The 12,044-nt window shown below is 38.3% G+C and overlaps 1 protein-coding gene and 1 pseudogene across 2 annotated transcripts; one reads left to right on the top strand and one right to left on the bottom strand.

Moving 5' to 3' along the window:
• Positions 1-1,846, top strand: LOC148850257 (uncharacterized). Its single transcript, XM_088946607.1, has one exon. It carries the CDS (start codon positions 479-481, stop codon positions 1,658-1,660), a length of 1,182 nt encoding a protein of 393 aa, XP_088802733.1. The 5' UTR covers positions 1-478; the 3' UTR covers positions 1,661-1,846.
• A 5,460-nt stretch (positions 1,847-7,306) lies between these two features.
• On the bottom strand, positions 7,307-10,265 carry LOC148850256 (alkane hydroxylase MAH1 pseudogene; annotated as a pseudogene). The gene is made up of 3 exons (XR_016098956.1): positions 9,931-10,265; positions 9,452-9,617; positions 7,307-9,223 (listed from the first exon to the last, which is right to left on the bottom strand). The product of XR_016098956.1 is annotated as an alkane hydroxylase MAH1 pseudogene (transcript).
• Between the last annotated feature and the right edge of the window lie 1,779 nt (positions 10,266-12,044).

The following is a 12,044-nucleotide window of genomic DNA, read 5'->3' as shown; positions in this document are numbered from 1 at the left end:
CTCTGGTAACTCCTGTTTCTATTATATAAAAATATAATTTTGGTAGAATTGGAACCGTGAAAATCTTAAGATTTCTGGATTTTAAAGGGTAGGATTTGATTTGGGGAAGCAGTTTTCTAGTAATTCATCGTTACGATTTCCCACTTGCTGATGTTGGCAATGTACGTTTTGACTAGTGGAAGATCAAGCGGGAGACAGATGGACACCATCGATTTGATTGTTTCAGACACTCACTCTGAGAGAGAGAGAGAGAGAAGTGTAAAGGGAGAATAGTGAGTGACAATCAGAAGTCGTTTACAGCTCACCAGAAAGTAACCCAAAACTCGATCTCTCGACCAGACACAGACAGAATCTTTCAGACCCAGAAAAGAAATAGATTGAAAATCACGCTCTTTCCCTCTAACTCTTAAGTCCCAGTTTTTATTTTAAATTAATTAATAACCTACAGGATACAGAGGAGAGACGACGCAATTCGCCAATGCCACCGCTAGCCATGTCTAACTTCCTCCTGCCCCTCCTTTGTTTCTCTGCACTCTTCTTGTTACCTGTCCAAGCACTCACTCTACCCTCCGATACATCTGCACTTAAAGCTTTCAAGGAGGCAATAAACCCAACCACCATCCCTCCTTGGTCATGCCTCGCATCCTGGAATTTCTCCTGCGATCCTTGCTCCCTCCCTCGCCGTTCCGACTTCATTTGCGGTATCACCTGCAATTCCGACAGCACTCGCGTCACAACACTCGTTCTCGACCCAGCCGGTTACTCTGGCACTCTCTCACCTCTCCTCTGCAAACTCACCCAGCTAACCCACCTTGACCTCTCCGACAACTCCTTCTACGGACCAATCCCTTCCTCCCTCTCTTCTCTCACCAACCTCCAAACCTTGAGCTTGAGATCCAACTTCTTCTCTGGTTCCTTCTCACCCTCACTAACCCAACTCCCATCTCTCAGCTTTTTGGACATCTCCCACAACGCCTTAACTGGAAGCCTCCCCGAAACCATTAGTTCCCTCTCCAGCTTGAGAACCATCGACCTAAGCTTCAACAAGCTCACTGGTTCTCTACCCAAACTACCTTCCAATCTAGTGGAGCTGGCTATAAAAGCCAACTCGTTAACTGGGTCTCTACTGCAATCTTCGTTCCAAGGGTCACCGCGGTTAGAGGTGGTCGAGCTGAGCGGTAACATGTTCAACGGAGTAATCAAGGGCTGGTTTTTTCAACTCCCATCTCTGCAACAGGTCGATCTCTCTAACAACAGCTTCACAGGTCTCGAGATCTCGAAGCCTTCGGACGCCAACGGCAACCTGGTGGCCGTGGATTTAGGGTTCAATAGCATCGAAGGGTACCTACCCTTAAATTTCGCTAGTTATCCTCTGCTGTCGTCGCTCTCGCTTCGGTACAACCGGTTTCGTGGTCCAATCCCAATGGAGTACAGTAACAAATTGTCGCTGAGAAGGTTATTTCTCGACGGGAATTTCTTGATAGGGAAGGCGCCGCACGGGTTCTTTTCCGATGGGGCATCAGTCTCCGGTAGCTTCGGAGATAACTGTCTGCAAAGTTGTCCGAACTCGTCCCGGCTATGCTTGCCTTTGCAGAAACCTAACTCGATTTGCCGTCAAGCATATGATGGCAAACCAAGGTCCGGTAGTTCCCAGCCTTAGAATTAATATATGTTTTAACTTTTAATTATCATTTCCTTTATATCACAATTAGTGAACTGTTGATGATAAATCAACGATGCTAAACAGTTGTGTTCTTTAGCTCCAAGAAGGTTTTGTACTTTGTAAATTGTATAGAAAGAGAGACCATCTACTTGCACGGAATAAATTAGTCATTATTACTAGCTATATGTAAAATTGTAAATAGCGTTTTTAATAATATTTGTTTAGTAGTGAAGAGTAATCGGATTTGAAACGTCGCCGGTGATGGGAATTTTGATCGTTTAACGGTGAGTTTCCGAGCAACACATGCAACATCTGACAGGAAGGGCAAGTTGGGCATCTGGAGAAGAAGATGCTGAATTCGTATCGTATGTTATGTACATAATAAAAGAAGATTCCAATCTTACGTCTAAAGAGAGGTGAGAGGCACGTAACATAATAGTACACAGACTACTGGGCAGCCTGGGTTGCACCCACCCAAGAAACCCAACCTCTTGCCGACAAGGCGACATCTTCTCGGTATCAGATCAGCCTTACTTTCCGCGTCCTTTATTTATTTATTATTTAACTACCACCTATACTACACCTAGGGCTCGTGGTTGGACTCATGTGTACTATGAATGAATAAACGGTACGAGCCCAACTTGCTACAATCACAATTAAATGAACGGAAGCCAACATTCTAGCCAGTTCCAGGCTTACAAGCGCATTCATATTTCAATGTTGTTGCTTACTTTGATTGATTACTTAGTAACCGTTTGTGAGTGCTCATTGTATAAACAAGTGTTTTAACTTTAGTAAATGCGTATGAGTGTTTTAACAAGGCTATCCATTAGTTGCCCCACTTTTCAATATAACAGACAAACATTATTAATAAAGGTATTTTACGGGTCAACAATATAGTTCAGAGAACATGTTATCTGCCTTACAGTTTCACGAAACATTTTGGTTGTGTTTTGATTGGGGTGAAAATGTAATTTAACTTTATATATATTTTTTGAAGCGTATCTGCTGGATGGAGACCCAGAACTCTAAAATCTGCATATTTGCAAGTTCTACTCCACTACGAAATGGAGCCTGTAGACCAGATAGTGGAACCCAGAAACGTGCGGAATTCACTCCATCGGCACTGAGTTACACGCTAATCCTGTGGATCAAGAAGAGGTGTAGTCTGCAATTTGGGCAGGCTTCGGTTGAAATTACGTTAATTTTTGAAAAGCCCAAAGGTCCAAGCCTAATGCTGTATAAATTTAAATTCTTCGAATCGGGGATCCGACTGGCACCCTAATTTGGACCTATCTAACCTCTATCAAATGTTGTTTTCTCTAGGTTTAATTTTTGTTTTTCTATGTGAAAAGATTGGAAATCAAACTTGTATTACACTTTTACTTTTAAACCGAACTGAAAGATGTGTGACACCAATAGGATGGGTGGGGCTTTCAGAAACAGACGAGACAAGATTTGTCAATTCCGTCCGGTTTTGTTCGTTTTTCTTCAATTATGGTATGTATCAGTTCTTTGTTTCTATTAGATTTAACTATTGCCTTTTTAAAACGTTGTCTTAGACTTTCAGTCGCTTCCCTTAGACGTTCATACTCATTTTCAACCCTTTTTATGTTTCTTTCTGTTCATACTTCATACGAAATGCGCTTCTAATCTAAACAAAAATAAACTGGCAGAGGGAAATGTCTCCAAACAAGCAACAGGCACCATTCATCAGATTAATATTTTATTTCAATAATGTAAACAGTTGCGAAGAATCGAGATGCTTAGCCTTTTGGTGGGATGACTACTGGAGAAAAGTTTTTCTTTGACCGATAAAATTATAAATTTATAATCACCGACGAGCAAGAGCCAAAATCAACATCCAGGCTCCCACTTTTGTGTGAATACAAGAAAAAAATGTCTGGTAGTTCAAGTGATGGGAGTACCTAATTTCTACTTAGTCCATATCCTCCGTTCACTGAATATTCCTTTCAACAAGATTTATATTAGTATATTAGAATTCCTGGACTACAGTTGATAAGTAGCTTGCACTTGACTAACTGAACCAGCCAAAAGTGCAACTTAGGTTGAACGAAGTTGGTACTTTTATACTGCTTCGGGTTTGGGCCTTTGGTCTTGGGTTTTCGGACTGGGCCTATTTAAAAATTTAACAGAAAACACCCTTATTGTCAATGGTCAAACATATTGGCCAAACACTCTACTCCTTAGGATGTATCTAGTGTAAAATTCTTAACCAGGGCCACCAAAATCCTTGGTCATTGTGTCTTTAATTTTAGGCTGCAATGCAGACTTAGGCCTCCTTACAAGGCCCATAACATATTGTTGTTGTTTTCATCAAAGACAACAATTCTTCTGCATTTGAATTAATTTTATTAGACAAGATCCAAAGTGCTGGGGATCCAGGACCCATAAACCGTTTTGGGGATAACTTGCTTCTTATCCTACACAAACTTTGCCGAGGACACAGTAGCTCAAAATTAGAGGCGTAAGATTAAACCCATGTAACTACAGGCTCTCCATTATAATGTTAATGAATCTAAAGCGCAAGTTCACATCTACACCCTACAATGTCTCACAGTACATCCCTCTCATGTATTGAAAACATCTCCCAATGATAATACCAAAGCTGATGATATCATCTTTGGGAAGTATTTTCAATACACAGTGAGGATGCGCTATGGGACGTTGTGGGGCGCAGAGCTGAGCTCCTAACGTGCACCCAGCTCTTTCCCCAACCCTATTAACCCTGTAGTGTGATGTAATATCGAAAATAGAAAAAAAAAAAAAAAGGTTCCGTTTTCAATATTTGTTATTTAAAGTCTTCTCTAAAATATGTGTTTTGAAACATATATTTGGACAGTGGTCCGAAATTCCATTGAAATCTAAGCTTTTGGGATAGATCTACTTGGCAGAAGTGTCCATTAGAGGAAATTTTTTGCAAAGAGTTTATTCCTTTTTCCTCCATTTGTGTGTTCAGCCAAAAACTCTCATTCTTGTTGAAATACATGTAAAATAAGGTAGCAAACCTTGCTCCATCTATAAATAAAATCGATATACTTGCTTTATCTTTCGTCACCCTGGCTTCCTTTACCGGGAAAAGAAAGAAAGAAAGAAAGAAAGAAAAAAACTTGGCTTTTGATTTGAATTTCACCATCAACCATGACGAATTGTAACTCCTCTTTCCTTTTTCTCCTTCTAGAGTCTCGAGGTTTACATGTGAATATCTCATCTTCCGGATTCTTTTTATTTTATTTATTTTATTTAAGATATCAATCTTTTGTCACCTTGGCTTCCTTTACCCCAAAAAAAAAAAAAAAAAAGAAGGAAAGAAAAAACTTGGCTTTTGATTTGAATTTCACCATCAACCATGACGAATTATAACTCCTCTTTCCTCTTTCTCCTTCTAGAGTCTCGAGGTTTACCTGTGAATATCTCATCTTCCGGATCCTTTTTTTTTTAGATATCATCTTCTGGATCCTCGAATCGCCTTGATTACTATCATCGAAGCCAAGAAACTTATGCATACACGCACCCTATGTTATTCCTCATAATGTCCACTTTTTCCAACTTTATTTCTAAGGGTGCAATACAGGTGGGTTGGATCAGGTTGGAGGTGAAACCCAGGTTCAACCCTAAAGGTGTAAATGTTGGGCTTAGGCCTGGCCCAACTCGAGTTTAAGTTTAAGTTTATCAATCCAGACCCAACCCGAGCTTAATTCAAGACAATTTAGGTTGGGATCAGGTTAGGTTAATCAGGTTTTGACGTATTTATCTTTTAATGGGCTTTATGGGGAAGGGATCTGCTCCGAACGGACCACTGCAGCCACACTTCGGGAACAACTCCTTTGTCATTCATGGGAGATGCTCCTGATGTGTGACCCCTAGTTGATACACTATTGTGAGCATTTGTTTCAGGTCTGAACTCAGTTTAATGACTCACTTTAAGAATAGAATTAAGGGAGAATGACCATTCAGCTCAGATCAAAATTTTATAGCCCCAAAGTACAGGGGGAATGCTTCCTGACCGTGAATTGATGCCAAATTCACGGGCAGGATGTGGTTTATAGAGGGGGGAGAGGGCTAGTAGTAGGGGGGGAGGGCTGGAATTCAGATTCTGCATCGTATGTATCTGTACTTCTGATATAAATATAATGCATATGTGTTTTTTGACCAGGCTTAGGTTGGGTTGGGCCAGGCTTGAGCTACCCAAGGCCTCAACCCAAGCCCAACCCAAGTTTAGGTTGGGCTTGAGTTTTCTGGCCCAAGCCAAGCCCATGCAAAAACTCGGGTTGGGTCGGGTTTTGATAACACAAATTGTTAAGTTATTTGAATTTGATAACACAAATATATAAATTATTTTATATGAAATAATACAAATTGAACTCAAAAATACCAAATTGTCTATTCTAGGGATAAAATAGTAAAATCATGGGATTTTAGATATTAAAGGTTTGATCCAATACAAACAACCTTATCTATTCAGAGCCTCTAAAAAGTAAAAAAACATCTATGCATCAGATTTTAGATATTTTTAATATCTTTTTAACTTTTCAGAGTTCAGATTTTATATTTATCAAACATCACCTAAAAATGAAGCTAAGAAAAAGCACATGTGTGAGTTTTGAAAATAGAAGAGCCCATGTGTGAATTATGGTGAGAGGCCCTTAACTTTCACCCATCCCTCTTTCTTATATAGATATAGATAAGATATGTGACATATGGAGAAAATGTTTCCTCAGATCTGTTGCCACTTTATTGAAATCCAAACACACCAGCTCTTGAAATGAAAAAGAAAAAATATGTAATGCCTTGAACGATCTGCAAATTGTGGACCCTTCAACAGCTGCAAATATTGTTGTAATGCCTTGAATTAATTGCAAATGTAATGTAAGATCTGTGAAATGGGACTTAAGAGGATATAGACGGTGGATATTAATGACAGCTCATCCAAATGTACAAAAATTTTCAAAATCAACGACGTATGATCTCGTCATCTGCTTTCCTCTTGATTGTAGAACCTTGGCTGTAAAATGCAACGATATGATATACTACATTAATAATCTTTGGTAGGAAGTAGAACAATAATAATAATTTTGAATATTGAAATTATCATAGTATGTGTTTGATTCTATTTACATATTTTATTCAACGATTATAATTTGTAAAACCAAGAATTAGGCACCACTATAATAGTGAAAAAATACTAACCATTTCAAAAAACTTTGAAAAACAATAGTAGTTAAAATCGAATTCACTTCACAAACGACGTGACAGCATTTATTGAATAAACGCCCACTATTCCAAACACTCCTTAGAATATTTTGGACGGTGACTTATATTGAAACTATCCTAAATAATTTATTGGAAATGGCTTCGTCAATGCAGCTCAACCACTGCATACAAATCTTCCAAATAGCTTCTTTTTAAGTCGAGACTCCACGCTCTTATATTTTCATTTAAATTTAATAAAATAATACATAAATTTTCAAATTTTATTTTCAGCCAATTGACCCACTCAAAGACACGTAGCTCCGCTCTGAGGGCGGGGGACCATAAATGCATTAACTAATTAACACTAATTACCATGAAATTAAGTAGGGCGCTGTACAACAAAAAATACAACCAGAAGACAACCAAGTATTTAATTATAAACATCAACAACCAAGTATTTATAAACATGAATACTACTGACATCCGCACAATGTTCCATGCACACTTCATCAAGGCCAAGGTCGATGAAAACATGTATGCGCATACATGTCATGCATACAGTCCTAATGTTTAGCAACTGAATGAAACTTAAGATATTAATAAAGATGCATGCATAAATTAATTGTTCTCTAAAGCAAAGCATGTCCAGGAAATGAATAACAAATTACGAGTAGTAACCCATTTAATCCCAAGGCGTTCTTTGTTTCAATTTGACTATCAACCCATTCTTCATCAAACAAACTAAGGTTGGTTTTATAGTGATCGATTGACCCTCCACTAGATGAACGTGGAAGTTGAAGAGTATAGCTGCAGCTGCCAACTTCATTTGAGTGAAAGCCATTTGCTTACCTATGCATGATCTCGGCCCTGCGCTGAATGCAAAAAATTTGGACATGGGTTGAAGATCCAGCGTCCCATCCTCACGAATCCATCTCTCGGGCTTGAACTCCAAACAGTCCTCTCCCCATATCCATCGCATCCTCCCAACAGCATACAGGGAGAGTATCATCTCCATCCCGGGCCTCACGACGTTGCCGTCGGGGAGGACATCTTCCTTCACCACACCTTTGCTGTTGAGGGGAAGTGGAGGATACAGTCTTAATGATTCACAGAACGCGGCATGAAAGTACACCAACCCTTTTAGATCACTTTTGTCGAACACCCATGGCCACATTTTTTCCCCACTGCTACTGCGGCCCGTCGCTTTCTTCGAGAATGAAAGCCTCAACTCATCCAAGATCTTTTCTTCCACATGGGGGTTCTTGCAAACCAACCAGAAGAACCAACTAAGACCTGCAGTAGTCGTATCTCGTCCGGCGAGAGTGAAGGTCAGCATGCTATCTCTGAGGAACTTGTCACCATTATTCTTCACCGACGACTGATGCTCACCATTTTGCCATCGACCTTGTTCAGAATCTTCTTGAGACTTGATATAGGTGGATAACACAGTGTTTCTGTCCACTCCCTTACGCAACTCTTCCTTCGTCTGAGAAATATATTCGGCCAAGATGATATCTAAAGTTTTCCATGACTCGATGTACTTCCTCTCTCTTCCAACCTTCAACCAGCGCATCGACTTCCAAACTAACGTCGGCACTGCAAACCTGTAAAGTATTGCTTCCTGCGCATCATCAACAGCTTGGACAAATTTATTAGTAGGCAAATCCGGAGAAAGGTGTCCTAAATCTCTCCCAAACACCGCTATGACACTAGTATCAAACGTGAACCTTGAAAATACATCTTGCAAATCAATGCTAGATCCATGACTCGCCACATGATCCAACAGAGGGACAAGCCTGTCCTCGATCACCTTCTTGGTTGTGTCTGCGAGGAAGCTCCGAAACTCGGACGACCTGAAACATGAATGCGCCATCTCTCTCTGCTTGGCCCACGAATCAAAATCGGCGTTGAATATTCCCCCGCCGAGAATGTCGAACTTCTGGTGGAATTCTGGGCCTTTGGGGAAGTTGGCAAAATTGGTCTTGAGAATGTACTTGAGGTTGTCTGGATCGGTAGTCACCAGGTAATGGAGCTTCGACAACTTTGGCCCTTTGATGTTAAAGGAGCCGGTGCCGAGGGAGAGGAAAATCCCGGCTATCCAATCATTTATTTTATGCATGTTGAGGACGACCGACGGGATTGAGCCAAACAAAGGCCACTGCAATAAGACTTGGTTCCTGTGTTTGAGGTACCATATCAAATATGAGGAACAAACACATGCTATGAAGAAGATTACAAGCTCCATCTCAACTTTTCTATTCGTCCACTCTCGAGTCTCGATCGGAGCAGCAAGCTAATCAGGCATGTATGATAATAGATGTATAAATGCTACATATATCCTTCTTCCTGAAAATTTAAACCGCAGAAGAATACTGGTATTAATAATGAGAAATTGAGAATACAATTACATAAGCGTACCGCAATTGACACGGTAAGTTTCCTACTTTATTGCGTACAATAAATTGGAGGACCAAACCAACCAACCAAATATCAAATGGGGTTTTGGATGGATGGATACCAGAAGTGTATGCTTGCTTAGCTGGTTCTATAACTACCGAAAATTAAAATACATACATGATACCGGGAGAAAAATTGCTGAAACCTCCCGTCAAGTTTACGACGTTGCTAAAGTTTGTTCTGAAGTTTTGAGCATCTCTCTGTGTCACAGTTGCAAGTAGATACCCTCTAAAAAGGCACCGACATGTCTAAAATATCCATATAGTCACTATTGGTGCTGGTTCTACAGAAAAATATAATACAAATTTTATTAAAACAAAAATAAATAAATAAAGTTGCAAGGCAAATTTGGAAAATAAATCTTTACAAAAGAAAATAGAAAGAGGAACAGTGATTCATATGTACAGAAGACTTGAAAAATAAATATTTCTGGGTAGATTTCAGCAATTTACCCGGCTCAGTTTGGAAGGAGTATAAATATAAATTTGTAGAGTACAAAACCTTAAATGTTATATTATTTTATATATATTTGTATTTGTATTCCTTCCAAACTGGGCTGCATTTGTTTTAGGTGAGATGGGAGTTATTGACGAAACCTGAGATGGGAGCTATTGTAGTTGACATAGAAGGAGGAGGGAAACAGAGGAAGAAGAAGAAGAAAAAAGAGGAGTATGAGAGAGAACGAAAAAGAGACAGATAGAGAGAGAAAGGCTGGAGGTGGGTTCACAGATTTGCCGCTACAACTAGTTGTAGTGGTGGTGACGGAAGAGAGAGAAAAAAGCCACCCTGACGCTACAACTGGGTTTTGCCGCTGCTACCCCAGGTTCAAATTCGACTTGGGAGAGAGAAATCTCATACTGCCATTGCCGTTGCTGGGTTTTCCTTCTGGATGTTTGACGGAGACGCATTGGCGCCGGCAAGAAAAATAAACAAGAAAGAAACGTTAGTATTACATTGACAATTTCAATGTTTAATTTACATCGGTTATCAGTGTAAAAAAAAAATATCAAAAAATGAGTTTTACATCGATTTAAAGTGTAAAATTACACTCTTTTCAAACATGTGTAAAAAAGAACTGGGGTGTAAAGTTTATCTCGGTACGATTTTCCACCCCAAATAAATGTGTCCTAAACAAAAAAAAATGTGACCATGTAAATGTAATTAACAAGTGGTGAGAAAAAGAGATGGTGTGGTAGGGGTGTCAACGGTATTTGAATTCAAGATTCCACATGATCAAATCAATTTGAATAGTTCAAATATCTAATTGGTCGAATTTGGATATGATCTGATTTGATTCGATAAATATTTAAATTCGATCGATTATTTAATTTTTATATATAATATATAAAATATTTAAATGTCTTATTTAATTTATATATATAATAATTGAATTATTTGAATATTTTATATATTTATATTAATAAAATATTTCTTAATTATCTAAAATAATTAATTAGTCTTTGAATAGTTTATATACTTAATCGGATTCAAATTCAGATATTAATTTCCAAAATCTGTCATATATCAAATTGAATTTTTTAATCAAATTCGAATTCAAATATTAATTCATTCCATTCGAATTCGATCTATTTACACGCCTACTAGGATGTACCGTGTATGCTTCCGTAGGTTCATTCCTTATTTATTACATGTGTAGACTGTAGAGAGGGTTGAATAGTGAACACGCTGAAGTACCCCGGCCCTCCCCAGAGGCGAAATGGTTCCGAGAGTTCGAACCTACTTAATACGGGTTGGTGGAACATTATGATACGTTGAGTCTTGTCACATCTGAAGTTCTGTTAGTGTTTCGTTCAGGCAAAGCCCATTCGAGTATCCCTTACAGCCTTGCATCGAGAATACGGGCTTTGCCTGATGGAAGCTGATCTCACAAACAATTAAAACCAGAATTTTACACATCCATCAACCATGAGGGAGGTTCCGGATCAAGTAATTCCTCCTCCCCAATACAATTAATTGTTTTATTATTAAAAAATGACCAATCAGGTGGTATTCAACAAAATTCACGAGTGCTTTGATGGGTCAAAGCTCTTTTTCCGAACTAGTTGGAGTTGAGGTGTACATCTAACAGATAATCTTGCCAATTTGGATGAATCCGGGTGGAAGGATGATGTGGTGTACCGAGCAGGACCTGCAATCAAAGCGATGTTAGAGGCCGAGGATGAGGTCTCGGGTGAAGGCATTCCAATGTTCAAGTTAATAGCAAGTGATGAGATCGACTAGGCCAAATTTTTGAAGATGAATAAGAATAATTCTCTATATTAATAAACCCCAATAAGTGTGGCAAATAAGAACAATTACTATAGACATAGAAATATAAAAATTGTAAAAATATTTTAGAAACATATTATATATTATCATTATCACAAAACTTTTAAGCCTAGTAATAGTGTCTATTAGTTAATTAGTATTACTCAAGCTTCAAACCCACGAAAACTATTAAAATGTTATATCATTATGATTCAATTATGACATTATGACATTTTCTAAAATCTTAGATCATTTATTGATCATCTAGATAAGAAAATAGTTTTGCTTCGATTTAGTTTTAAATTATATATTTCATCTACATTATATAAATATTTTTTACTTATCATAAATAATTTTTGCTTAGCATAATTAATATATAATTTTATATGTATATACATTTATTATTTGTAATTTTTTATTATATTTTAAACATTAATTATTT

This window comes from Nelumbo lutea, chromosome 5 (assembly GCF_056320005.1).
Source record: "Nelumbo lutea isolate HS-2025 chromosome 5, American lotus-T2T, whole genome shotgun sequence".
Classification (NCBI taxonomy): Eukaryota; Viridiplantae; Streptophyta; class Magnoliopsida; order Proteales; family Nelumbonaceae; genus Nelumbo; species Nelumbo lutea.
This window is presented reverse-complemented; position numbering and strand designations above follow the sequence as displayed.

Bases quoted from the DNA above. Each gene is read 5' to 3' on its own strand.
- LOC148850257 (XM_088946607.1), top strand. From the start codon at position 479: ATGCCACCGCTAGCCATGTCTAACTTCCTCCTGCCCCTCCTTTGTTTC.